The 25,254-nt window shown below is 50.2% G+C and overlaps 2 protein-coding genes across 2 annotated transcripts in view; both read right to left on the minus strand.

Moving 5' to 3' along the window:
- Positions 1–88: 88 nt before the first annotated feature.
- On the minus strand, positions 89–10,964 carry MAN2C1 (mannosidase alpha class 2C member 1). Its single transcript, XM_027712139.2, has 26 exons — positions 10,822–10,964; positions 10,314–10,439; positions 9,582–9,705; positions 9,282–9,352; positions 8,969–9,146; positions 8,310–8,499; positions 7,878–7,984; positions 7,615–7,725; positions 7,165–7,257; positions 6,926–7,042; positions 6,372–6,467; positions 5,940–6,085; positions 5,358–5,481; positions 5,047–5,168; positions 4,420–4,505; positions 3,776–3,946; positions 3,410–3,492; positions 3,145–3,239; positions 2,915–3,019; positions 2,568–2,724; positions 2,121–2,264; positions 1,917–2,026; positions 1,302–1,381; positions 1,040–1,185; positions 759–862; positions 89–674 (listed from the first exon to the last, which is right to left on the minus strand). Exons 1-26 carry the CDS (start codon positions 10,911–10,913, stop codon positions 557–559), a joined length of 3,096 nt encoding a protein of 1,031 aa, XP_027567940.2. The 5' UTR covers positions 10,914–10,964; the 3' UTR covers positions 89–556.
- A 1,878-nt stretch (positions 10,965–12,842) lies between these two features.
- SIN3A (SIN3 transcription regulator family member A) overlaps positions 12,843–25,254 on the minus strand; it is a 31,274-nt gene continuing 18,862 nt past the window's right edge. The window contains exons 11-21 of the mRNA XM_027712136.2: positions 23,741–23,951; positions 22,086–22,202; positions 21,133–21,371; positions 19,704–19,887; positions 18,948–19,521; positions 18,270–18,439; positions 17,041–17,214; positions 16,264–16,356; positions 15,840–15,934; positions 15,434–15,641; positions 12,843–14,065 (exon numbers count right to left, since the gene is read on the minus strand). Coding sequence (XP_027567937.1) covers positions 13,835–14,065; positions 15,434–15,641; positions 15,840–15,934; positions 16,264–16,356; positions 17,041–17,214; positions 18,270–18,439; positions 18,948–19,521; positions 19,704–19,887; positions 21,133–21,371; positions 22,086–22,202; positions 23,741–23,951 — 2,296 coding nt within the window. The 3' untranslated portion in view covers positions 12,843–13,834. The remainder of the gene's footprint in view (positions 14,066–15,433; positions 15,642–15,839; positions 15,935–16,263; positions 16,357–17,040; positions 17,215–18,269; positions 18,440–18,947; positions 19,522–19,703; positions 19,888–21,132; positions 21,372–22,085; positions 22,203–23,740; positions 23,952–25,254) is intronic.

The raw sequence follows: 25,254 nt of genomic DNA on the forward strand, positions 1-25,254 counted from the left end.
ACTAAGGGAGCAGCAGCTACAACAAAGCACCTGGGAGGAGGCAGGTCAGTGCAGTTACCTGGAAAAAAGTTAAGAAAACAGGCTGGAGCTTGATGTAATTCTCTTATTTATTTGTGCTCTCCATCTGCAAGGGCAGTGCAAAGGGCAGGCAGAGGAAGGGAGGAAGTAGAGTGTGTTTTTTATAGTCACTGCTAGATAAGATTAAGGCTCAGATACAGGAGCCACTGTGGAAACTGCTACTCCCCAAGGCCCTGGGGCTGGAGCAGAGCCCATGCAGGGCCACCAGCCTGTCCACACCCTTATCCACACTTCAGCAAGCTCAGCACTCAAGCCCACCTACTCTGTTTGGGCAGTGGGCAACTGTCCTCCTTCCCTGAGGAACGCGGTTGTTCTCAAGCGCTGCTCTCCGATGGCTGGGTGTGGGACATGGGGACACTGCCCTGCTCTGGAACTGCTGTCTTGTACAGCTCTTGGGATCGAGGAAGGCTCAGGCTGTGATTTGAGCTCACAGTGTTGGTCCAGGTTGCTGCAGCATCAGCCAGAGCGGTGGATGGTGTCACTGGCTCAAGACCAAGAGGACGGAGAGCACGCAGAAGGGTGTGAAGGAGAGCCTCAAGCCCTGCTGCCCCAGGGGCAGGGTGCCCTGTGCAGCTGGCCGCTCCAGGAGGTCGCAGCTGAGGAGGAAAGCACATGAGGCTGAAGGCACTGATCTCCACCCCCATGCACACCCAGCCCTTTGGCATGGACCATGGACTTACAGCATTGCCTCTTTAACGGGGAGGGAGGTCTGGAGCCAGGCAGTAACCGTGCTGCCATACGCCTCGTAGAGCCGAACCACCACGGCTTCAGGTCTGCCCTCAGCCTTTGGGGGACAGTGCAGGTGGGAGTTCAGACAAATGAGACAGGCACAGCCTCTCCAACCCACGTTGTTCCGCTCAGCTGAGCCTAACCGCCACTCAGTGTGGAGGAAAGAGCAACCCATGCTTGACAACAGCACCTTAACCCCCTCTGCCCTCCCCACCTCTGCCCTGGCACCTGCCTGCTTGACGGTCTCCAGCACGATGGCAGGTGAGCTGACAGAAAAGGCACTCCAGGCTGGGCACTGGGCAGAGCTGGCCGGGACTGCGTGGAGGGGGAAATTCAAGTTGTAGGCACGCTGAATCACACCAGCCTCCTGGAAGGAACCTGCATCACAAGAACCTCTGTCCAGCCTCGGCACATGCACAGTCAGAGACACACTCACCCCAAGGTTCACTGGTGCATCCCCCACCCTGCGTGTTCGTAGGGGGCCTGTCACTCACCCTGGTGAGGCATCACAGCGTAGGTGAACTGGTGGTGCCCAATGTCTGCTGTGGAATCAGGGGACTTGGGTGCTCTCAGCCTAAGGCAACGAGATGTTAGTGAGACTGGTGTCTTGGCAGCACCCACTGCCACACAGAGTAGAGCCAGAGGAGCACTGTGACAACTGCTCCCCTCACTACCTTGAAGCTGGGCCCAGGGGTGGAAGCAAACATGCAACAGCAAACAGACCCTGGACAGTCCCAGAAGCTTAAAAAGCTTGGGTGTCTTCCTGTGAAAATTGTGGCTGACAGAGTCAAACTGAAATATACGGTTTCTTTCAGCTTGGTGTGCACTTGTAACATTAACACTGCTGTTCCTTCCCTCTCATTAAGCCTTCCCTCCTGGGGTGTGTTTTGGCCAGCAACAGAAAAATCTCATCTCTCCTGAATTATCTATGAGCATAGCTCACAGGAATTAGTTATAATGTAAGTCAGCCAAATTCTCGGACAACAGACACCCATCAGACTATTTATTAACTAAGGTCATTTAGGATCAGGTGTTGCCTCGACTTCCAAGAGACACCTCACAAGACAAAGTACCTGCAGCAGCTCCCCCCTCATCCATCTGTAACTCACAGAGAGAGGCTGAGGACGTTCCTGTGGGCTGATGCCCCATATTTGCAGTCGTTCAGCAGAGCCACCCCAAAGCCGTGCTCAGAGAGATCCATCCACTTGTGAGCCCACACCTGCAGCAGGTACCAAGGGATGGGCTCACTACAGAGAGCCACTGCCAGGAGCAGGAGCAGCTCGGTGCTGGGACCAGGCCCCCATCCCTCTCACCTCGAACCGAGCCCAGTCCCAGGACGTGTTCCAGTGTGTTGGCCGCTGCACGTGTCCAAACTGGATCTCGTAGGTGGCGTTTGTGCTCCGGACCTGCACAGGGAACTCCACCTTCAGGAACTTGTGAGCCTCCTTCCACTCAACCTAAATGTAGAAGCAGAAGGGCATCACCATGGGGTCTGACAAGCAGAAGCTGCACTTTTCCTTCCCTGGTGTGCAGCAGCTGGCTTACACACAGCCAACATAAGCTACAATAAAACCACACCAGAGTCTCAACACCAGGATGAATTCTTCTTGTCCCTCGGGACCTCCCCCCACCCTCAGGCTGCCTTCCCTTAAGGCAGAGGAGGACAGGCAGTGGGGGGGGTTCCAGGGAAGAAAACAGGAGGGGGAATGTAATTCCTGCCACACAGGATGTTGGTATCATGCAGCAGCCACGGGCCAAACCTGGGTCAGGAAGCGGAGGTATGGGCACGTGGCATCCAGGATGATCTCCTGGGTTAAGGTGCTGCTTTTCCCGACCTGCAGGGAGAACCTCACACTTCCCCGCAGGCCCCCAGCCAGGGTGATTTCCAGAGGTTTCAGCAGCATGGTCACTGGCTTCCTAGACAAAGGAATGAAGGCAGAGATAGTCTCAGCCTAGTAGATCCAGGTTCCCAAATCCCAGTCCAGCCTCCCACATAGGAGGCACTCACTTCTCCAGAGTGAATGCTCTCTTACAGCTAGGACTGACAGGGAGGCAAGAATCTTAGGGCAAAGCCAAAATCCAAGTGCTGCCTGCACTGCTCCTCTACCTGGTTTCCAAGTGATAATCCATCACATCCCAGGCATCCCAGTAGAGGGGAACATCATCAAAGAGTGCAAACTGGTTCGCGTAGCAGCCCTCTGGGACTGACTCTCTGAAAGAAAGTGGAACAGAGAAACAGCAGCATCAGAAGGGCTGGCAGTGGACAAGAGTGTACAGTGAGAAGTCATCCTGGGGGAGGTTTGAGGAGCCCAGGGCCAGTGACTGGGTGACACAGACCTCTCGGAGTCCAGCAGCCGAAGTGAGGTCAGGTGTCCCATCATGTCCAGGCAGACAGCAATCACCCCATTCTCCATGGTAATGGAGCCATCCACCTTGGAAAAAGGACGGAAAACAGGTGTCACAGACCCACAACTGCAGGAGCTGAGTGCCTCAGTTGCAAATTTACTATGTGGATTTGCTGGATGCTGGATTCCTTAGATTTCTCCCCAATCAACCTTTGACACAGGGAACATGGATCTGAAGCAAACTGCCTCGTGCTTACCTGCTTCCTCACTGACACAGGCTGAGAGGGCAGCAATGGCTCCCTCACTAGAGCATAGCCCATGCTGGGGACTGTCACGAGAGCTGGAAAGCAAAGAGGTTCTATTCCAACATCAGCCCCAGACTGAAACCTAAGTCACACTGTGCTGCCCTAGCGCTCTCACATCAGACCTACTACCTCCTCTCATACCCTCCTCTTCTTCCTCCATACTTCAGGGGACTTTATTCCATTTCAAGTTGTCCAAGGAAGAGTTTGAACAGCCAGTAAAGCCCTCCCCTGGGCAGGGAGAGGCAGAGTATTCCCTTGTTAGCTGACTCTGCCCCTGTAAGAAATTCTGATACAAGAGTTATCCCAGGTCAGACATACCCAAAGTCTCTGTTCCATCTGGCCCAGGCCTGGAGATCACCTCGGTGCGTTCCCAGGGCAAAGTGTTCAACACAAGGGTGCTTTCGGTGCTCCCTGCCTTGGGCTGCAGCAGATCCCTGCACAGGGACTGCACAGCCTCCTCCTGCAGCTCAGCACCGATCCTGCGGATCTCTGTACAACAAAAGGGCCTAAGTTGGATCTGAGAGAGCTTCTGGCGCTCCTGTGCAATGTACACGCACTTTATCGCCTGCCAAGCTACAATTACTAATTATCATTAATTATTATTATCTATTAGTGAGTAATTCAAGTGTATAATTATTCTTAACTTTGTTATTACAAGATTACGATGAGCTATGCCAGCTCAGCTGGAAAATTCTGGTTAACTAAGCTCCTGCAAGCACCCATGAGCAGGCAGGAGCAAACCTTCGTGGAGGTCTACCCTGGCATGCCAACAGCAAGCAGAGAAGTCAATAAATTGGGATGGTTTTCAATCCCTTGGCTCCCCTGCTAATTTAACACTATTTCAGACACATATCTGCACAGGCTTGCCCTGGTAGTCCAAGACTGAAACCACTGCAGCCCCACCAGGCAGGACCCAGTGTGCTCTGGCAAGTGCGTGCCCTCCTAGCCAAATTTCTGCTCACCTGTGTAGTATTGCAGGGCATCCTCAACCACGAGCTGGATACAGCTGCCTGGCAGGACATCATGGAACTGGTTGAGTAGCAATAACCTAAAAGAGAGCAGAATCCAGGAGAGGATGCGAGAGCACCGTATTTGTTCTGGCTTAGAACAAACCAGAAAGTTCTTCTCTCAAACAAGAGCCCTGTTTGCAAGCCAGACTAACTTAATAACTGTTCCTTATACTCCCATTAGCCAACACTTCAGAGAAAAGGATTTTTTCCATAGCATCCTTTAAATCCCTTTATGTTAGGGCTTGTCAACTGTCATCTTAGTAAAGCACAACCATGGGGAGTACGAGCTATTTCTTTTTATCCCCTAAGGCTACCAGATATGTTGTTGTACAAGTTCAGACATGTCAAAACTGGGGAGGAACAAGCTTAGGTTGGAAATGAAGCTTTCAGGCAGCAGAGTAGTGAGGGTTTGAAGTTATCTTCCAATGGGAGAATCAAGCAAGCCACCGAACGCTTTCCAGGTGGATCCCTGATCAGTTTATGGAAGGGGTTACAGACAGTGGTAGGTAAGCTACATAGAGTGCTGCAGTACTGAATCCTCTCCCAGCACCAGCAATGCCCCTGTACTCACTCCCTCACCTCCAGAGCCGCTGCAGCTGGCTGGCAGGGTACTGGAACACACTGTCCTGTGCCACAGCCAGGGTGCTGAGCACTTCGACGTCATGGAGTATCCTCTCACACTCTCGATTCCCCTTCTTTATCTGGTATAAAGAATATATATATTCTTATATATATATATATATAAAAATATATGTATTTCTTGAGCATCAGGAAATGGGTAGCTGGGAGTAGATCTCTCACATCAGCAGCAGAAACCCAGCTCCAGTGCAGGAAGGTTGGTTACTTGTAGGTGTCACGAATTTGCATGGCCTGGGCGTGGGGACCCTCACCTGGGCCTGGGTGGTGTACGTGCCATTGTGCAGCTCGAGGAAGAGCTCTCCCACCCAGGTGCACAGCTGTGATGACTCCTTCTCCAGGACAGAAAAGAGCTGGTCAGGAGTTGAGATCTGCACCCTGTGGGAGAGACACAGGTACAGTGATGAGCCAGGGAGAAGCCTGGGACATGGCTAATGTTGCATCCCATCTGGAAAGTTGACGTTCCTGGAACCAAGGCCTCAGAAACTTCAATACAACTATACACAGTATTCCCCTCACCCTTCTCCCACCCCCCTCCTGCTCTCCTGGGACCCCTGAACCTCTCCTGTGGACATTCTCCAGACAGGGACTGACTGCCAGGCATAGCTGCTGTGCTGGACACTCAACCCATGACTCTACTGAGGGCTCATAAGCAGTCCAGGCCTGCCCTGTGTACCTGTTCTTACAGCTCTTGATGATACAGAGACCCATGAAAATCCTTCCCAGCCCTCTGCTTGCCTGTCTCTCTGCCCTGCTCTCTTTCTTTTGGCACTGCTGAAGGCCGGGGCTGGCTCAAAGCCAGTGGTCCTGCCAGGAGAGAGGAGCTTTCCTCTCACCTTGGCAGCCCATCTGTGTCACTCATTCTCTTCATTCTATCCAGCATTTTCTGTGTGGGGCCCCCTCCTCCATCTCCAAAGCCGAAGAGGAATGCGCTGTGGTTCACAAATCCTTTGTCCTTGTTGTTCTTCACTGTCTTCAGCACCTGGAGGGATTTTTGGGCAGCTGCAATCCCCTGGTGCCCATCCCCAGCTCCCACAAGAAAGCCAGGTCAGCCTTTAGGGTGCAAAGCCCAGTCCTGCCCCTTCTCCCCAGCCCAAACTGCCAAAATCAGGCACAGGCACATCTCGGAACCAGGCAATCAACTGCCAGGCACCCAAATGGCCTTTGTCCAAAAATACTGCCAGCTATCCCGCTCCCTTCCCAGCTATCCCCCTCCTCTCCCAGGAGGCTCCAAGGGGCTGGCAACTTCACATGCAGGTCTCACTCACCTCCTCCACAAGCCCATGCATCCCATAGGAGTCACCAGGAGGGAAATGGGTCAGGACTCGGGAACCATCAATGCCTTCCCAGAAGAAGGTGTGATACTGGAGGGGAGCGAAAGGACAATGTGGTACACAGGGGACAGACATTCCAGAGCCCCCTGAGGATTAAAACTGGGCCTTTAGTTTCTCTCCATGAAGCTGCAGAATGTCCTGATGGATCAGTGTAAGGAGATAGTTGCACAAGGACAGGGAATGCCACAAGGGCAGGGTACAGCAGGGAGAGGCTGGATTTGCTGTCTGTCGGACCTGCACACAAGTCACAGTTCCTTGCCTGGAAGCAGAAGGAATTTACAGGCCAGGGGCCCAGCTGGAATCTCTAACCATGACCTTTTCCTCCCCTAAAGTCTGACAGGACATTGCTACCACCAAAAACTGGTGGCTTCTGGAAGCAGAGCCTGTGTCAGCTGAGCTGAAGGACTGTGGAACCGACAGGTCCAGCCCTGCAGAAGACTCCAGCATGCACACATCCATCCCCTGGAAAGAAGGGATGCACAGCTCACCGGGAAGGTATTCACAAGGTTCCAGCTGAGCTTCTGTGTGAGGAACCGCTGAATCCCACAGCCACGCATCAGCTGGGGCAGCTGGGCTGAGTATCCAAACGTGTCTGGCAGCCAGAACTGGGAGGAGAAGAAACAGGAGCAGAGGGAGAGAGAAACACATGAGTCAGGCGAACCTCATACACAGCAAGAAGTGAAAGGAGATGGTGTGCAAGGAAGGTGTGCTGGAAAAGAACAAGTACCTCTGTGCAGATTCGGCCAAACTGCTCCTGGAAGAACTGCTGTCCCTGGAGGAACTGCCGCACCATGGACTCCCCACTGGGCAGGTTCCCGTCCTGGGGGAAAGGCACAGGGAGTCTGTGAGGAAAGCCAGGCACTGGGGAAGGTCTTGTAAGAACCCCATTCCCATCCACCTGATCTGGAGATCACAGGGAGGAACTGAAGAGAGCTCAGCAGAGGGAAAACGGAGGAACACAGCTCACTGAGTGCAAAGATCCTTTCTCAGAGAATGATATGGGAGAAGGATTGTATTTTTGCTAGGTTAGACACTTCAGCTGCTGCTCCTAGGCTTGGAGACCATCACCAACCAAACAGGCTCAGCAAAGGCTCTGCTGTCCCCTCCAGTGCCAGGCCCAGTCCCAGAAGGATGGCACAGAGGGGATTCGGCAAGCCAGGCTCACCGTGCTACTCACCATTTCCACCCAGGTGCCTCCAACAGGAATGAACTGCCCCTTGGCCACGAAGTCCAGAATCTGTGCATAGAGCCCAGGGTACCAGCTCCGCACCCACTCAAACTGCTGTGCCTGCCAGAGAACAGAGATCAGCCTCAGCTCTCTACCACTCCACAACCAGGTCCCTCCTCTCTGCAACACTTCTGGTCATCCCCTCATCTCTTTTTGCTGGAGAAGTAACATGCCATGAGTAGAGGAGAGGTCTCCAGAGGGAGATCACTGACCTGGGAGCAGGCAAAGGTGAGCTCCGGATTGCGCTCCATCAGGCGGACCACGGTGACCCAGCTCCGAGCACACTTACGGATGGTCTCCTCATAGGGCCACAGCCAGGCTGCGGGGACAGGCATGGCCCCACCATAGTTATTACTCAACACAAGCTCCTCCTGGAGCTAGAACCCCTCTGAAACCCCTCCTGGGACAGTAAATCGAGGGGTGAAGCCCAACAGATGGAAGACAGCAGTCTATAATTCATCCCTCATCCCCAGCCCCATCAGTGCTCCAAAGGGCACCCCACACTCCCCTGCCTCCATGAAAAAGCAGTTGTGTGCCTCAGGGCATGGTATCCAGTGCCTGAAGCCCAAGGGCAGCCCACTCTCCCCTTGGGCAGCATGCCCTGGCCTCCATGTGAGCGAAGAGGGAGCGTGTGCTGCTCTCACCAGAGTCAATGTGGCAGTGCCCCATGGCATGGATGGTGTGCTGGCTCTCGCCGTTCCTCTGGCTGAAGATGGTCGCAGCCAGGTCACGGGCAGCAGGGAAGGTGGAGGGGTCCGTAACATCACACACATTGACCATCTGGTTGGCAGTGTACAGTGCCTGGAAACTCCTCTGGTTTTCCTCCCCGAGAAGCTGGGGTTGGGAGGCATAACAGTTTTACTCAGGCCACCGTATCAGCTCATCACCTGCCTCAGGGACAACCTGGTACCTCCTTCCAACATCCGTCTCAGCCAGTGGTACCAGGTAAACACCATGTCCCTGCTTCACAAACACAGTCTTGTGCCTTTTCTCACATGCCTTCTAAATCCAAGTTATACATATGCACATCCCAGGGGACTCTGGTTAACAGATCCTACTTTGGAGCAGAAAGTGGATGAAAAAACACCTATGGTTTCCCTCTGTTCAGTTTTCCCCTATTCTAGAATATCCTGAGTTAGAAGGAACCCACAAGGATCATCAAGTCTAGACAGAGTCAATTGTGCTAAAGCAGAAGCAGCAAACATATTCTCCTTCAGGGTCTCAGGTCATGGAACAGCAGGAGGAGGAGATACAATGAAGTTATGGAAAGGGTGAGAGAAGGGAAGAGAAGGAGCTCCCATACCCGGGCCATGTCCAGCAGTATTTCCAGATCTACCAGCAGTTCGTAGACATCTCTGTTGAAGATGACCAGCTCAGCCTTGTTCAGGGTGACCCTCCTGTCTGGGTCGGGAGGGGCAATCATGCTGCCCTTGCCAGCTCCAAAGAGCCCATTGCAGGCCAGCTCCACGTACAGTGTCAGGCTGTGGGACCAAAAGGAAACCATCAGCAAGCAGGTCACAAGCACCAGGACACAGATGAGGATGTCTCACCCTGGCCTCCTGTCTTCCAACAATACCAAGCTCACCCAGTGGCGAGGAGCTCGACTGACCACCCACCTGTGGGGCTCTGACTCTTTCAGGCTGCTTGTCAGGATGTAGCTGGTCTTCTCACCTTCCTTAGTCAATCCCTGCACAGGAAGATGGCACATTCAACCAAAGTCCAGCTGGATGGAGGGGTCTGGTCCCATATGGTGTGGGATAATGATTCCCACAAGAGCAATCAGCACAGAAGCTGCTGCTGCCCCAGCAGCAACATAAACCCTGCAGGCACCACCACACAGCACAGCAGGGACGTAAAAAGTCGCCATTCTGTACATAGCAGGGCATCTGTCACACCCCTGATCCATGCCTCCTTACCTGGACAGGCTGGGCATCTCGCCACACCATGGCCTCCCCATCGCTCTCCCAGACAAAGTGCACTTCCCGCCCTGCCCATGCCAGGGGGATGCTCAGCTCCACCTTAAACCAGCATGTCTCCCACCTGGAAGAGAGCAAGTAGCAACCTCAGCCCACGGTGTGACTTTCTCCCCAGGGAGAGCCTCCTTAGAGAAAGCTTCCTTTGAGCTCTTCCTTAGAGCCTCCTTAGAGAAAGCTTCCTTTGAGCTCTTCCTTAGAGCCTCCAAGGAGAAGGCTGAGTGAGGGCAGCCCATGAGTTTGATGGGATTCAAACACAACAATGCCACCTGTCCATACAGACTTGATTTAATCTATGCCCCTCTGGGACCCCAGAGAAACAGTCACTGGCATCTTGTCTGACCAATGCTGGCATAAAAATCTTCTCCCAAACCTGACAAAGCAAACATCCCCCACCTAAGCATCAGGGACACAACCATGATCACAAACAGCTCTCAGAAGAAAGGATCCATGAACCGGGCTCTTCACTCTCCTGGGAAACTGACACAGCTTGGGCTGTTTCCTCATGAAATCTCCCTAAAGGCTTCTGGGCAGACACCTTTGAGCACTCAGGGGGAAAAGGATTATCATCTCCTTTCTTCACCATTAAGAACTCGTGAGGACTCACACACACACACACGAGACGTGAGCTCCAACCCCACCACGGTCACAGCACCACCGAAATCCTGTACTCACGTGGGCCCGAAGGACTCTCCCACTTCAGCCGGCCTGAATTCCCCCACAACAGCCTCATCGTAAGAGATGCGCCGCGGAGTCTGGAAGCAGGAGAGCGATGCCGGTGGACAGCGATCCCCAAAAAGCCTGAGGTCGAAGATGGCCACGACATATTAGTACGGTCAGTCCCGCAAGGGCGAGCCCGGGGGTGGGACAGGGAGCACCCTGTTTTCCCCAGCTGCTACTCAACACCCTCAACAGGATTAACAAATCACAGAGTAATGAAGCGCCGTGTTAGAGAGGCTGGCGGAGCGGGGAAGGCTGTGCCGTGGCTGTCCGGGGTGTGTGTTTTCTGTGTGCGATTTGTTCCCTCGGTGTGTGTTCACCGAGCCCCCCGAGCCCCGGCAGCGCCCGAGGGCAGGGTGCCCCCCCCCCCCAAAGGGGACACACGCGAGCTGGCCCGGCCGCCCACCAGCGCCCCGGGGGTGCCCCGGGGGAGGAGGAGCGGAGAGGCCTCCCCGCCGCCCACCTGCCCCGCAGGTTGCAGTCGGTGAAGTAGGTGTCGGAGACGAACTTCTCGACGCGCTCCAGCGCCGTGCGCCTGTGGCGGGGCGCGGCCATGGCGGCGCAGGCGGGGCCCGCCCTGCGCGGCGCAGGCGCGGCCCGGCAGTCCCGGAGCCCGGAACCCCGGGATCCCGGAATCCCAGAAACCCGGAATCCCAGAATCCCGGAATCCCGGTTCCAGCCGGGCCGCCTCCGCCTAGAGGGTGCTCCGCGGGGCTGAGGGCCTGTCCCGGGGAGGGCCGGGCCCGCCGAGCGCTCCCCGTGTGAGGAGGCAGAACCCGCCTCATCGCTGCCCCTCAGCCTGAGCAATCCTGCACCCACCTCTCCTCCTCCACGCCCCCGCTTCGCCTCAAAATCGCCCCCCCGCCCCCCCCAAAATGCCACTCTGTATCATCAGGAGGGAAGGAAGAATCTGCACACGACGCTCAGCCCTGATGCTTTAATAGAAATACCGTGCCACACTCAAGTTTAAAACATTGGTATAGAGATCACGTGGGTCGTGGGCCGAGGATCACGTTACAGAATACAAAAAGCAAGACCAAATAAAATGGGAGATAAAAAAAAAAAAAAACCCAAACAACTGACCTCTGCTATTGTACAGGCTGGGATGCCGCCTGGAGCACCGGAGGCAGAGGTGTCCCCGCGGTGTGCCCTGGGGACCTGGCCAGCCACCCTTGCCTCAGTGACAGGCAGGCACAGGCTCCTGGGACAAGACACCCACCAAAAGCAGCAGCTGTTACTTCTAAGCTGGTCAAAAGTCTAGATCACCCAAAATTTTCCCTTCCGGATCATCTTGAGCATACAACAGGATAAAAAAAGGGGGGAACTAGCGGGGGAGCATGCATGACACCTTTGGAATGGAAGAGGACACGCGAGAGCACCTCCCTGGCTGGTTACAGCGAAGCAGGAGAAATGAGACAGGTGACTTATTGCTGGCAGTGTGTGAATATTCCCCATCGGGGGCTCTCTTCCCTCTCTTTCCCTTTCTCCATAGGAGGCTCCTGTTCCAGATCTGCCTGCTGTGCATTGGCTGCCAATGAGTAGTGGCCCCTTGGGGGGCCACCTGCTTTCACCCTGGCTTCAGGTCCCCCTCTGGCCCTGCTCCCCAGCCTCTCCCTGTGGAAGGGAGGGAGCTCCAGTGCCAGGAAACAACCTGGGACTGGATGATCTTTAAGGTCCCTTTCAGCCCAGGCCATTCTATGATTCTATGAACCTGCTGTCTTAGAATTCAATAAATCCATGGGAGAGGTTGAAGCAGCAAAAGAGCCCTGCCCGTGGCTCCCCATCCAGGGAAGCCATGCCGGGTGTGTAGGACTGGCAGCATGGATTTGTGCAAGGAAATCTGCCCCCTTTGAGGAGACAGTGCAGTTGTGGTTGTCGTGGCTTACAAAGTCTGTGTTGACTTCTTTATTTTTAAAATCAGAATCTTCCCACGTGCTTTAAATATCTGCCGGTGTTACACTTATCTGCTTAAAAAAATACATATGTGGATTTCAGGAGTGAAACACTCTGAGACCCCCCTACCCCTCGCTCTGCTCTTGCACACACACAGACACACACACATGCAGAGCAGCTCTATCAAATACTGGTTTGGTACTTCCCATGGTGTTTTCTCCAACACAGAAAGGGAAAAATGTATCAGCACAATCATCTCCAGCTAAGTAGCTCAGCAATACTTCCCAAAAGCGAAGATCCTTGGAGCTGGAAGACGAGGTGGATAAAAATTACCCACCAACGCCCCCCCCCAAAATAAAAAAATTAAAATTTTATACTGTATATTTATATCTCTCATAGGCTGCTTATACCTCAGTTGTTTAACCCCCAAACACACATGCTACCTCTGCTTTTTCCTCTTGGATTGTGAAGCCAATCTTATAAAATTCGTACACCTCCCTTCCCTCCCCTTCCCCACCCCAAAAACTGTATATTGCACAGTGCCTTTCAGACCAGGAACAGGGCTGTGGGTGAGTGAGTGTCTTCCTCCAGTTAAGAACAAAGACATTATTTCTTTTATTTACAAAAAAAGGAGAAAAAAGTTTCCACACAAAAGCACTACAATGGTAACTCCCTTTGGTAAAAAGTGTAATAAATGTCTCCATCGGTCTGTCTGTCTGTCAGTACTAATTATCAAGCCACCTGGTACTATGGTACACAAGAAGCTAGTACAGTTATGCTAGCACATTGAGCATACTTTCTTTAATTAAAAAAAAAAAAACAAAACAAAGCAAAACAAACCAACCAACCAACAAACAAACAAAAACCCCCAAAAAATTGACAATTTGTACATTTATTTACAAAAAAGGAGGGTAACATGTTAAAATCGTGTTGTTCTCTGCTGTGTGTGTGTACGTACATGTGTGTGAAAAGCTGGTGCATGGCACTAGGAGAGTCTAGTAAACAAGCAGGTACAAAAAAAAAAAACCAAACCAACCCAAAATAAAAATAAAACAGTTCCACTGGCACTAGAAAGGACAGACCGATCTGCACGGGGTGAGTCCAGCCTGGGAGGGAGAAGAGGGAGCGAGAAAACCCAGGGTCTGCTGCCCCACGGCCCCGTGCCAGAGCCCATAAAGGGAGGAGAATCCAGTGGTGACAGGCACCTGGGGATTTTGGGGACACATCCAAGTGGTCCAGTGATGGAGAGCATCCAGTTCTCCTTCCTCGCCGCTTAGGGCCTCCGGGGAGTCAAAGCCTCAACGCTGCTGGTGTGTACGAGCTTGTTGTGTTTCTCTGGGATGGTTCAGTTCAGAGAAGGGTCCTTCTCACCCAAAAAGGGCCGGCAGCCCGTGGTCCTAGGCGGAGACCCACATCCCCACAGGGAATCCCGCTGGTGACGGGTTGTACCAGCCACGCACTAGTCAAGTGGCCATGTGTTACGGAGATACACAGTGAGGGGAGAAAGGCGTCTTCCTCCTTCCCTGGATGCGCGCGCACACACACACACATCTCCCGGGCTCTTCCCTCGCCCCGGGGGACTTCTAGGGTGTCTTGAATATTGTGCTGTATTTGACACGGTACTTGTTGATGCTGACAAAGTGCAGGGTCTCTGTGTCACAGGTGGTGGTGCAGGGCACCAAGCCCTCCAACCCTTCACCCATGAGCCACTTGTTTGTCTCGGTTGCCATTTCGCGGGGCACGTGCTCCTTGGTCCATTTGTCCACCCAGGCCTGGAAACGCTGGTGCAGCCGCTTGCTCACTCTTTCGTGGGACTACAGAAACAGGGAGAGGAGTTAGAAAAAGGCAGCTTTGGTCCCCCAGACTGCAGCATTACACAAAGCTTGGCTACTGGCTGACACAACCAAGGGGATCAAACACAGAGGGAATTTGTAACGCAGACACTGGGCTAACGACAGAGGGAAAGCTCTGATTAAGGTCCCCCAGCTCTCCTCTCCAAGAAAATTAGTAGCAAAATGGGCTCGGAAATACCAAAAGGTTTATGCTCTTTGTTTAGTACAGCAGCTTTCAGGCTGGCAATACAGAACATATCCCATGGGAGTCTGAAACTTGCATGCCCAGCTCAGAGTCCCTTCTGCATTGCCCAGAAGATGCTGCTGTCTCCCTTCTCCTCCAGCACCCAGGACCAGGCAAGCCCTGCTCTTCCCAGCCCTTGGGGTCTGTCTCCAGTTCCCACAGAGGGGTACAGTCTCAGGAAAGAGCAAGATGAACATGCATTACACATATCGGGGTGTAATTTTCCACAACTACTATGGAAAATTAAGACCTGGGTCAGGTCTAAAAGGCTTGAGAAGCTTTGGCTTAAGAGAAACATCAGGAGAGGAAGAACCGTGCACTTTTTTGAGTAAAAGTGTCTGCCTAAGGAACGTAAAATCCCAGACAGATGGTATAAAGCCATGGCTACAGTCATAATTGAAAACAGCCAATATAATTAAACCTCCGGATTAAAATTTATGGATTTTATTATTTGTTTTGTTCTTCTCCCAAAGACTGACTGCTTTGTGGTGTTAACTGCTGAATCCAATAGATTTGTATCCAAAATACAATGTAACTTCCACAGATCTTTCAATGTATTCCAGTAATCAGGGGCTATGCTGCACGTTATATATTTAACACTTCAAGAATCTGTGTTCAGGTTCTCTGTTTATGAGCTTAACTTCTCTTTGAGGTTTGTGCCAGTTGAATGGGAGAGATAGAATTAAATCAAAATCCTCACTACCAGCATTTCAAAGAGTCACTACCGCAATAAAACATTCATCTGAAGTGGATGCAAGTTTAACAGAATTACTTTAAAACTAATGAAATAAAACCATTATTTGTATCTCATCAGGAAGAAACGTGGTAAGTAGTTGTTTTACGTATCTAAACACATGACTGAAGTTGATGGAAATATTCCCATGGGACGAGAAAAGGAGAGCTGTCAAAGCATTCAGACGACCAAATCAGCTGTCTCCAACGGAATCCTCCTGAATTTCACCAATCCAGAGTCACAAGCTCTTGTCATCTTGAATAAACCCAAATCTTTACAGCTCCAGAGCAGCCAGAGAGGCAGCGCTTCCTTCCCCTCCCCTGGGTCCCAGGAAACACCAGCAGCCCACCCCAGTTCTCCTGCTGGCTCCTACCTGCTGAGCTCGCAGCAGCGCGGTCCTCCTGTACATGTAATCCTCCGATTTGATCACGTACACCATCTTGTAGGAGTTCAGTTTGAATTTACACTCCAGCTTGTCCAAGCTCTCCACGTTCTCCATGGACTTTTTACTGTTTCCTTCCTTCCCTTCCTTCTCCTGCTGCTCCCGACCACGCTGACACTTACGGATCCGCCTCAGATTCCTGCAAATCAGAGAAACGCTCTTGGAATTAGTGCTCACTCTCTGGCACTAGCAGGCTGGATGTAGCTGGTGGATCTCAAGGCCAGGTTGGATGGGGCTTGGAGCAACCTGGCCTAGTGGAAGGTGTCCCTGCCCATGGCAGGGAGTTGGAATGAGATGGTCTTTTAAGGTCCTTTCACAGCTCAGCCTGGCCACTCACCTGGGCAGGAAGACAGGTTTCTGGGCCAGGTGCTCCCGGAGCTCAGGGGAGGTAGAATCGGAGTTGACATATCGCTCCACATAGTCTGACCAGCGCTGAAAGCAAGCACAGAGCACACATCAGCCACTGCCTTCCCACCGGACATGGGATGGTTAAGGATGCTAAGCTGGAAGTCATACAGATGAACACAAGATCACTTTTGAAGGCTCTGTGCATCTTATCCCCCAAAAGGCAGGTACAATGTTTCTCTATAGGGTTTTGAGCATTTTCTAACACAAAATAAGCCAAGAAGAATTTGCCTGCTCATTGAAAGCTTTATGGCATGCTTTGATGTTTCTTTGTCTTGTGCTAACAGACCACACCACACACTGGTCCAGGGCAATGTTGACCCTCACAGTCAGCTCTCTGGACAAGCTATCCATACCTCTGCTTCCACAGGGTCATCTGAGTTCTCCTCTTCTGTATCCAGCAGCTCAATGGTTAACTGAACTTGACCTCTGCTCTGAATGAACATCAGCTATAAAGAAAGAGCAGAAGGGACTTCAGTAATATGTTTGAAATAGAAAAAAACACCTTCACATCCCACTGGGGCAAAGGGAGAATGAAGAAGGTTGGTAGACTTTTAAGGGAAACCCTTTTGAGCCCCCAGAATAAGTTTGAGGGCAAGGGAAGAGATATTATACACTGAGGCTTTTATCCAAAGTACTTTACAGGCTCAGAAAGGGCCTGACCACTTCCTGCCTCTTTGGCAAAGGAAGTATGGATTTGATTAGCACAGGTTTATTAGCAATGTATGCAGGCAGCAGGGATTTAATGCCCAGGCAGTAGTAGCAAATCTCCCCACAGTCAACAAAACTGAGACACCAGAGAAACAGGAGAGTTTGAACTACCAAATTAAAACCAGTGACAGCCAAGCAGTCAGTATGATACAGCCCAAAGCTGCTGTGAAGCACAGGGGATACTGACTGGTGTTCCAGGAAATACATTCCTCCTTCAAACCTCATTTCTGAGGGGCCCTTACAGAAGCATTAACCTACGTCCCAAAAGCTGGCAACACGTGTGCCGGTTTTGGCTGGGATGGGGTTAATTTTCTTCGTTTTTGGCTGCCTGAACAAGGGTCTTTTTTTAAAAAAGACTGGTGCCTCTCCCTTCTTAAAGGGCTCGTGCTGCTTTTACACTGTGGTTCACGGCCCAGCTCTACCTTGAAACAGTTCTCCTCGGACATGAGCTGCTCAGCTTTGCGCTGGTACGTGGCCTCCAGAAGCGTACGAGAAGACTGGGAAGCGAGAAGACCTCCCGTGGCTCCGTTGCTGTTCTCCGACAGGTAAAGGTCTGTCACCTGCACGCAGATTTCGTCGCTCACTATGTGCTGGAGCTGCAAAAAGGAAGAACAGGGGCAGGGTGTTTGCCGGGGGAAGGCTGCTACGTGACCATCAGCACAGAATAGAAAGAAATAAACCGTGAGCTTAAACCAGGCGTTTAAGCTCAAGCAAAAGGAGAAAAAAAAAAAAAGTTGAAAAGGCATGAGTTTAGCTTCTTCCGGTTGCAGATGATCACTGCTGCTCTGTAAAAAAGCCATAATAGCTTTAAAAAAAAAATGAGGAGGTGGTGAAATACAACTACTCAGAGAAAAACTACAGGCAGGGAATACTCTGATCAGCAGCAGGGGAGGAAGGGCCAGAGTGCCGTGACACAGTATATCCCCTCCTCACCAAGAGGCTGCTGCTGTGTTTGAGGGAAGAGGTGGGAGGTTTAGGATCAAATCCATATTTTGTACAAGTTTAAAAATCAAAAGTCTCTCCGACTGTCTTCTGAGTTCAGTTAATCTCTGGACTGAAGGGCTTCTGAAGAGCAACTCTACCCTTCTGAAAGAGGAAAGGCCTTTCAGGCCATTCCACTTTCAGCCCCTTGTGTTTGTTTTTGGTCTTTGTAGTACAAAAAACACACAATAAGAATTTTTCCCTTGCTCACACATTCTTCCTACCAGCCCAAAAAAAAGGACTGGAGTTTAACAGCCAAAATAAGCTACTCCGGCAGCCAGATAAAAAGAGACAAACGTTTTTAGAAAAGGCACACACTGCTCCTACAGCACTGACGGAAAGCAAAGGAACTATTTAAATGTCATTTAACTTTTTTTCAAAGTTAAAGCTAAATTAACTCTGGAGATGCTTTAAATACTTACATCCTAAAACATCCAGAAAACAACAAGAACTCTGTATACATGTGGAGGATATTCTCAATAATTTAAATGGATCAGAAATCACCTTCTGCCATGTCTCTACATGACGGTTAAAAACCACCTTGAATTTACCTGCTTGCCCCTGAAATTCTCCATTTAGGCACACAACACTCTGCCTCCAGTGTGCAGAAAACAACCTGTCTGCTTTCTCCACCCCGCCCCACCTACTTCCCAGGCTTTGCTGCAGTCACCTGTCGAACGATGCTCTGGATCAGCTTGTCCATGGTGAAGGCGATGTAGGCGTGGATGGTGAACATCTCGCGCAGGGAGTCCTCATACTGCGACGAGTCCATGTTCCCATCCAGGAGGTTGCGCACCATGTCCAGGAAGGCTGGGTAATAATCCTCAACATCAATGTCCACTGCAACAGGAGAGAAGGGGAGAGATGAACATACCACCCCCCCAAGAAGGGTTGCTCTGAGTTTTGGTCCTCAGGTGACCCATTCAAGTTGAAGAGTTACTGGAATAGGGTTAAACTTGTCTTTTATGAACACGAATAACTCCTTTTAAGGCCACAGTTCTTTCCTTAATCTCTTGCTTTCTATCTCTAGCCTCCTCCATGAGGTCTTTATTTCTGAAAGACTTTTTAAGAAAAGTTTTTAGTTAGGAAGCTTGAAAGATACTTTTGGTATGTAAGTCTAAAATGAAAGCTTTTATGAAATAACTGCTGCATATTATCCTTCTGCTATTCAAGTCCCATGTTCCCCATATCTTCCCACCTTCCTAGTGCTGCCCAGGGATAAGAAAAGAGAACCCCCAATCTTTAAGGGTCACTGCTGTCACATGCCTGAAGACACCAAACAAGCCCTGTTACCACGCTACAAACAGAAGCACCTTTCTCCCCCAGCCTTCCATCAGAAGTCACTCACTGGGGTCCTTCAGTCGCAGCTGGATGGCAGGACTGTCACTCTTGTCTCGCTTTATGCCCAGCACTTCCCTCTCCCACTCCCGTTCCCGCGTCTCCTCCTCGATCTGCCGCTCGGCCTGGGTGCAGATCCGCAGCAGCCGCAAGCACAGGATCTGGTGCAGCCTCATGAAGATGTACCAGTTGCTGTTAACGTAGAAGAGGTTGTAGACCTCATCCATGCCCCGCAGCTTCTGGGCCGTCGTGTTGTTGAACATCAGCTTGGTTTTGGGAGGACTGCCCCCAACGCCGTTGTGCTTTTTTGCAGCCCCAGTAGCTTCATCCACATCCATTTCCTCTTCTTCCTCCTCTTCCACATCTGAGAGTTCACCTCGCTGAGCAAACAGCAGGTCTGGAATGAAGTGATACATGATCTGCTTGATTTTGTACTTGTCCTCTTTCTGGATTCCCGTCTGCCGCTTCACGTGGTGGATGATGAGAGAGGCAGCATCTTCCAGGATCTGCTTGTCTTCGTAGGCTAGCGAGAGGTGTGGGCCTGTGGCGACTCCAGCATTGTCTTCTGAAGCCTGCTCTTGCCTCTACAAAGGAGAAATACAGCACAGAAATCAGCATAAATCACCCCTCTCCATCCAAGAGCCTTTCAGAAAGCTCTGCCAGTGAACAGACTTCCTCCCTCATCGGGCAGCGAGGAACAGGAACTGAAACTGCACTAGCAAAGTACATAAGCTTGAGGGAAGGAAACTCTTGGTGACTATCTTACCTCATCATAGATGCTTTCAATCTCATTGAGAAGACTCTTTGACCTCAGGACCTTGGTATCATTCTGCTTGAAGTTGATGCCCTGGTGGTCCAAGGATTTCAGGTAATACTTCTCATTCTGCTCTCGCCAGACTTTATTAAATCCTCTCTGGGCTTCTCGCCACTCTTCCTCTTTCATCTTTAACCTTGGATTGAGAAAACAAGGGTGAGCTAAGAGGTGAGCATGTCAGAAAACCCCAGGTCCATGGCTCCTGGTGAGTGTTGAGAAGAGCTGAACTCGTGATGAAATGGGCAGGAATGAAAGACATCTCAAAGAAAGGAGGTTTACACCTGGACATGCTCTCTGGAGAAAAAATTCTGGTTTTTTTTTCACATCCAAGTAAAACCACCTAAACAAAGTAGCCCTGCTGTCCACAGTAAGGAGAGGGGATAAAGGGACAGAAAAGCCAAAAGAGTTGGTCCTGGTCTCTCAGAAATCTCCAGGAAGTCATGTAGCTCCAGCTGTGAAACAGGAGCAGCTTAGTTTGGATGATGAACAAAGCACGGACACCTGAGTGACCTGGGAATGGACTCCTGAACCTCGACTCAGTATCCCAAGCAAAGCATCCCTGACTCAGTTCAAGAAGAGTGTCCTTGCAGTAGGGTGGAAAAACTAGGACCTAGGTATCACAGGAAGGTTGCTACCTCCAGCTCCAGAACCCAAACACAAGACCAACAGTCCCACAGAGACAAAAAGTGACCGAGAAAGAGTATCTACTGCTCATACATCTCCTTGAGCTGCCCCAAGGAGTTGCAGCATCCACTCCCTTTTCTTAACTGAGGAAGGGGAGGTTGACAACAGAAACAGGACTGGGAATCTGAGGGTAGCACAGCCACCATGATCTGAGCCCACAGCCATGGGACTGGAAAGGGATCACATTTAGCCCTAGGACACTCCACACAGTACAGTTTCCTTATCTTACACATGGTTCTGACACTGGGGAAGAAACAAGGTTTAAGAGGAGACAACAAAAGCTCTATATCTTTCCAGTTGAACTGTAAGGATTTTTTTCAGAAGGGTAAAACCCTCTTTCTGGGTGATTATTATGGAATACACCAACTGACCAGAACATATATGAACTTCTTAATTTCATAGAATAGAATCACAGAATAGTTTGGGTTGGGAGGGATCTGAAAGCTCATCTCATTCCACCCCCACGCCATGGGAAGGGACATCTTCCATTAGACCACGTTGCTCCAAGACCCATCCAACCTGGCCTTGAACACTTCCAGGGATGGGGCAGCCACAACCCTTCAGGGCAAATCTACAGCCTCGTGGAGGTCACACCCCTTAGGGGCAGAAATCGGCCACTTTTCCATAGATTTGGACCACATACGGTGTGTCACCCTTTGGAAGAGCACCTGGGGCAGGGTGCTAGGGCAGTCAGTACCTTTTCAGTACAATGGGAACAGCCACGGATGGGTTCTTCCGAAGCCCATCGATGATGTCGGCGGCTTTGTCAGCATATATCCTCTGGAGAGCCTTGCGGTGGATCACCTCCGAGGTGCCCCCCAGGGTGTTGTCCAGCCGGAATTTGGCCTGCTCCTCGGCAGACAAGCGCGACAGTTTCTTCTGGATTGCCTCGAGAACGCGGATGGTTGCCAGGTTGGTCTCCAAGACAACATCCAGCTGGAGAGAACAGCGCATTAGCCATCGTTGAATAGACAAAACATGATACTTCACGGAGGCAAACATTCAAGTGACATGAAACAAGAAGCCGTGCCTGTTTAACAAGGTGTACTAGAGCACTTTTGTGTTCAGCTGCTCTAAAATAATCCAATTATATTTTATCTGCTACCTAGATAATACTGCATAAGAATTTAAAGGCTACCAGAATTATACTGTTCGGAAATTACATTTTCCAGCTGGAAATAGAACACAACTGACAGTTAGTCTACAAAAGGATGTACCAAATCTGAGTGGATTCAGGTAATTGCCAAGCTAACTTCCACTTCCAGTCAAGATGTCAGTCATTTAACATCCTGAATGTATCGTTTTTCTGATGATTACAGGGGAATGCATGTTCTCATGCACTGCGTGGGCAGGATGAACAGAAAACATGCAGCAATTCCATGCTGGTCATTCAACAATTTAATGTGAAGTGGGGTGAACCAAGAGCTCCAAGAAAAAGTGAGGGGCAGTGATGGCAACTCAGTGGTTATGCAGCCACTGCTTCTTGCATTAAGGGAACACACAAGCTTTTATGCCTAAAAATTTTTATTGTAACAGACACAATAAAAAGAGATTCTAAGATGTGGCATTAAAGCTATCATTACATCAAGCTCATTAGCTGTTCACAGAACAGAGCTTTCTGAGACATCAATCAAGGAGAAAACAATTTACCTCGAAACGTTCATCCTCACACCTGTAGATGTGCTCTTCGTATTGTGTCTTCTTGGAGCTCACAAATGTGGAGTCTTCAGACCAGGATGGGAAGGAGACCCAGGTGTCATTCAAAACCTTTGAGGGAGACAGAGGGAGAACAAGAGTCATGGTCAGTGTTCCAAGGGAGCCATGCTTAGCCAGGTCCAAGCTCAGTTTTCTGATGGGACGATCTAATTCCCCAGCTGGAAAAACCGTGTGCCCCTTCCAAAGCCCAGCATTCACAGAGCAACCCCAAACAGCCAGAACCCAAACATCCCGGCAGTCTGAAAAACTCACTACGTGGAGCTGTTAGGAAAAAACTTGCAAGGGAAAAGAAAAATAGAGGTGAAAGGAGCTTTTCTGCTACTTTGGATTAGTCAAGCGCAACCAGCTGGTTTCTCGTGTGTTATTCACCACTGCCAACACTGGGTGGTCACCACAGCAGACCTGACAGACAGGATTCAGTTGCTGCCTCCAAATAAGGCTAATTGGGAGTATAAAACATACCCCAGCATCACCTTTCATAACGAAGCAGCTGAGCACTTGCAGCTTTCAATATAGGAACAGAACATTAAAAAATAAATTAAAAAACTCCCCAACCTCAGAGATGCTAAGGGCAAAGAAATGACGATTTTGGCAGGCAGTCTTGAAAGCCAGGCCCAGTTTTCATAAACCCGAAGCCTGAACAACTGAGTCATTAGATTCTCACAGGAAGGAAAGTTTGTAATTGCATCACACAAGATGTTTTTGAGAGATGTGTCAGGACTTAAATTAAAAACTCAACATTTCAGGGAGAAACAAAGAGGCATGTGAGGGAATACATGGGAGAATCTGTCTATGGAAAACGTGATTTTATTTTAAAGCTGGCCTAGAGACAACTCTGAAAGCAGATTAAGTGGGAATTTAGGGGAAAAGGTAGCAATAATCTTGAATTACATGCTATCTTGTAAAGGATCCCTGAGATCACACGAAGACCACACAGAAAACTAATTCTATCATTTCCTACTTGGAGTGTTTGAGTTTGTAATCTTAATGTTCCTTTCACAGGTTGTACTACGTAAAACATCATAAATAAAATGTGGAAGCATTAGGTCAGTAATTAAACATCATAACTATTTAGTGGGGTTTTTTCCAGCTGCTTATCAATGCTCCATGCAACCCTTTCACAAACACCACTGGAGAGGAGCTGATGCCAACCATCAAAGCCACATGGGTATCCCAACTCCCAGCCAGCTTCCAGCATAACCCAATTCCTAGACTGACGCCTCGCCCTGTGCAGTAGGTTCTGGATATGATCCAGATATTTGGAGGAGTAACACTAGGAATACCTCGGGTGTGCTCACCTCGGGCTCTGACACGTACCGTGATGATCCTGAGCCAGGATGGTGTTGCCCACACACACCTGGGTGCAGGAGCAGCATGGATCAGTGCTGGATCAGTGCTAAGCAGGCAGCTGCCTGGCCCCAGCTCCATGCCCAGCACCACCAGACACCCTAACATCCCCAAGAACCTTTTCAACGCTGCGCAGGGATACAAAATAACACCCCCCGTCCTGTTCCATTTTGCTTGCCCTTGCTCCAACCCTTTGAAAAGGCTGCGAAGAGCCTTCCTCTGCCACACAATTCCCACCTTACCTCTTTACACAGTGGAGTCCTCCCCGTGCACTTGGGTTGCTGGTAGCTCTTGGGCAAGGCTCGGTAGCTGGAGCCCAGCCTCTTACAGGAGGCATAGTCTATTTCCATGGCAATCCCCTCAGTAGCCCGTTCCTTTGGATACGTCTCCATGTGAACAGACTCTTTATACCCCAGGAAGTTTTTAAACCAAGTGAACAATTCTGGGAATTTCCTAAAAATAAGAGGAACGAAGTGAAAAATGAGCTGAGTAGAAATCAAACAGTGCTGAGCTGTGATGCTGAACTGATTGCTACAGACAGTGCCCAAGACACCCTTCTGAATTATCAATACGGTGAGAGAGGACTCTCTCTGCTCAATCCCACTTCCACAGAGCCTGACCAGGTGGGAAGCAGGAACCTGTTGTTGATCAGGTGGTGGACTGCTCTCTTGCTGCAACTAGGGTGCTTTAGGATTAGTGTCAAGCAAGGAAAAGCAGCCAGAGCTTTCGCTGCAAGGAGTGCACTCATGGCAGGGTCACATCTGGGTCTCCCAAACTACCCCTGTAGTAAACTTATGCCAGATGCCTAGTTGTTTGCCAATGGTTTGGACCTTAAACCAGACCATTCCTTTCCAAAAGCAGCAAGAAACAACTGAAAAGAGATTCTGTACCTACACAGCAAAAGGTTTCAGTGCTGAGCAATTGCTTCAACCAGACTACACAGAGAAGCACAAATCATGGAGAAGCCTTTATCTGCAAGGCCCAAGTTCGCCTGTTTGTAAAGTTTCCTGAAGAGTTTATTAGGCTAAAATACTGCATTTGTTCAAATCCACTCATGCAAAGCTCCAGTGATACAAGGAACTGAACCTGTTACTGAGGCTAATTGAGTCACTGCTTATTCATTGCAAAAGATAATGTCCAACTCCAGAATAAAAAAAGCTGTATTATACCTTCCCCAATGCAAATATTCATCCCTAGAGTTAGGAGCACAGGCAATAGATGGGAGAAATACAGATTTACCTTTTTTTGTCAAATACTGCACCTTACCTAAAGGTAATATCCTGCTGATGCCTGACTAAATCCAATGGAGGTATGGAGCAAGTGGAAGCTCCTTGGGGCAGTTTCTTTGCACAGCAGCCACTGTAATAGGGTCCTGAAGCCAATTTATGTTGCTACTGCCTTCTCCCTTGGAACCAGGAACTCAATTCACAGGCAGAAGGAACATTAATCCTGCTGCCCAAAGTTGATGAGAGGACATCAGTTGGTTTTGGACGATTAGTAAGAGTTGTTCTGTACAGTATTGACAATCATGGAAGTCATAGTTCCTATTTAAACCATTGTGTTCCTTAACATTTTTGGCTTCACGACAGAATTCAGCCACTTTTTGGAAACTTCAGTGAGTTTACATCAGCACTCTGGTTTTTCTGAGGGATATTTCCTATATAATTAGGTAATCAGTCTTTTCTCAGATGACATAGTCTGTAATTCCAGAGGAAGAAACTGCAATAATAAGCTGCTAAATAATTTTCTTTGTTCT

The sequence above is a fragment of the Pipra filicauda genome, unplaced genomic scaffold (assembly GCF_003945595.2).
Source record: "Pipra filicauda isolate LSUMZ 115617 unplaced genomic scaffold, ASM394559v2 scaffold161_size1661140_pilon, whole genome shotgun sequence".
Lineage (NCBI taxonomy): Eukaryota > Metazoa > Chordata > Aves > Passeriformes > Pipridae > Pipra > Pipra filicauda.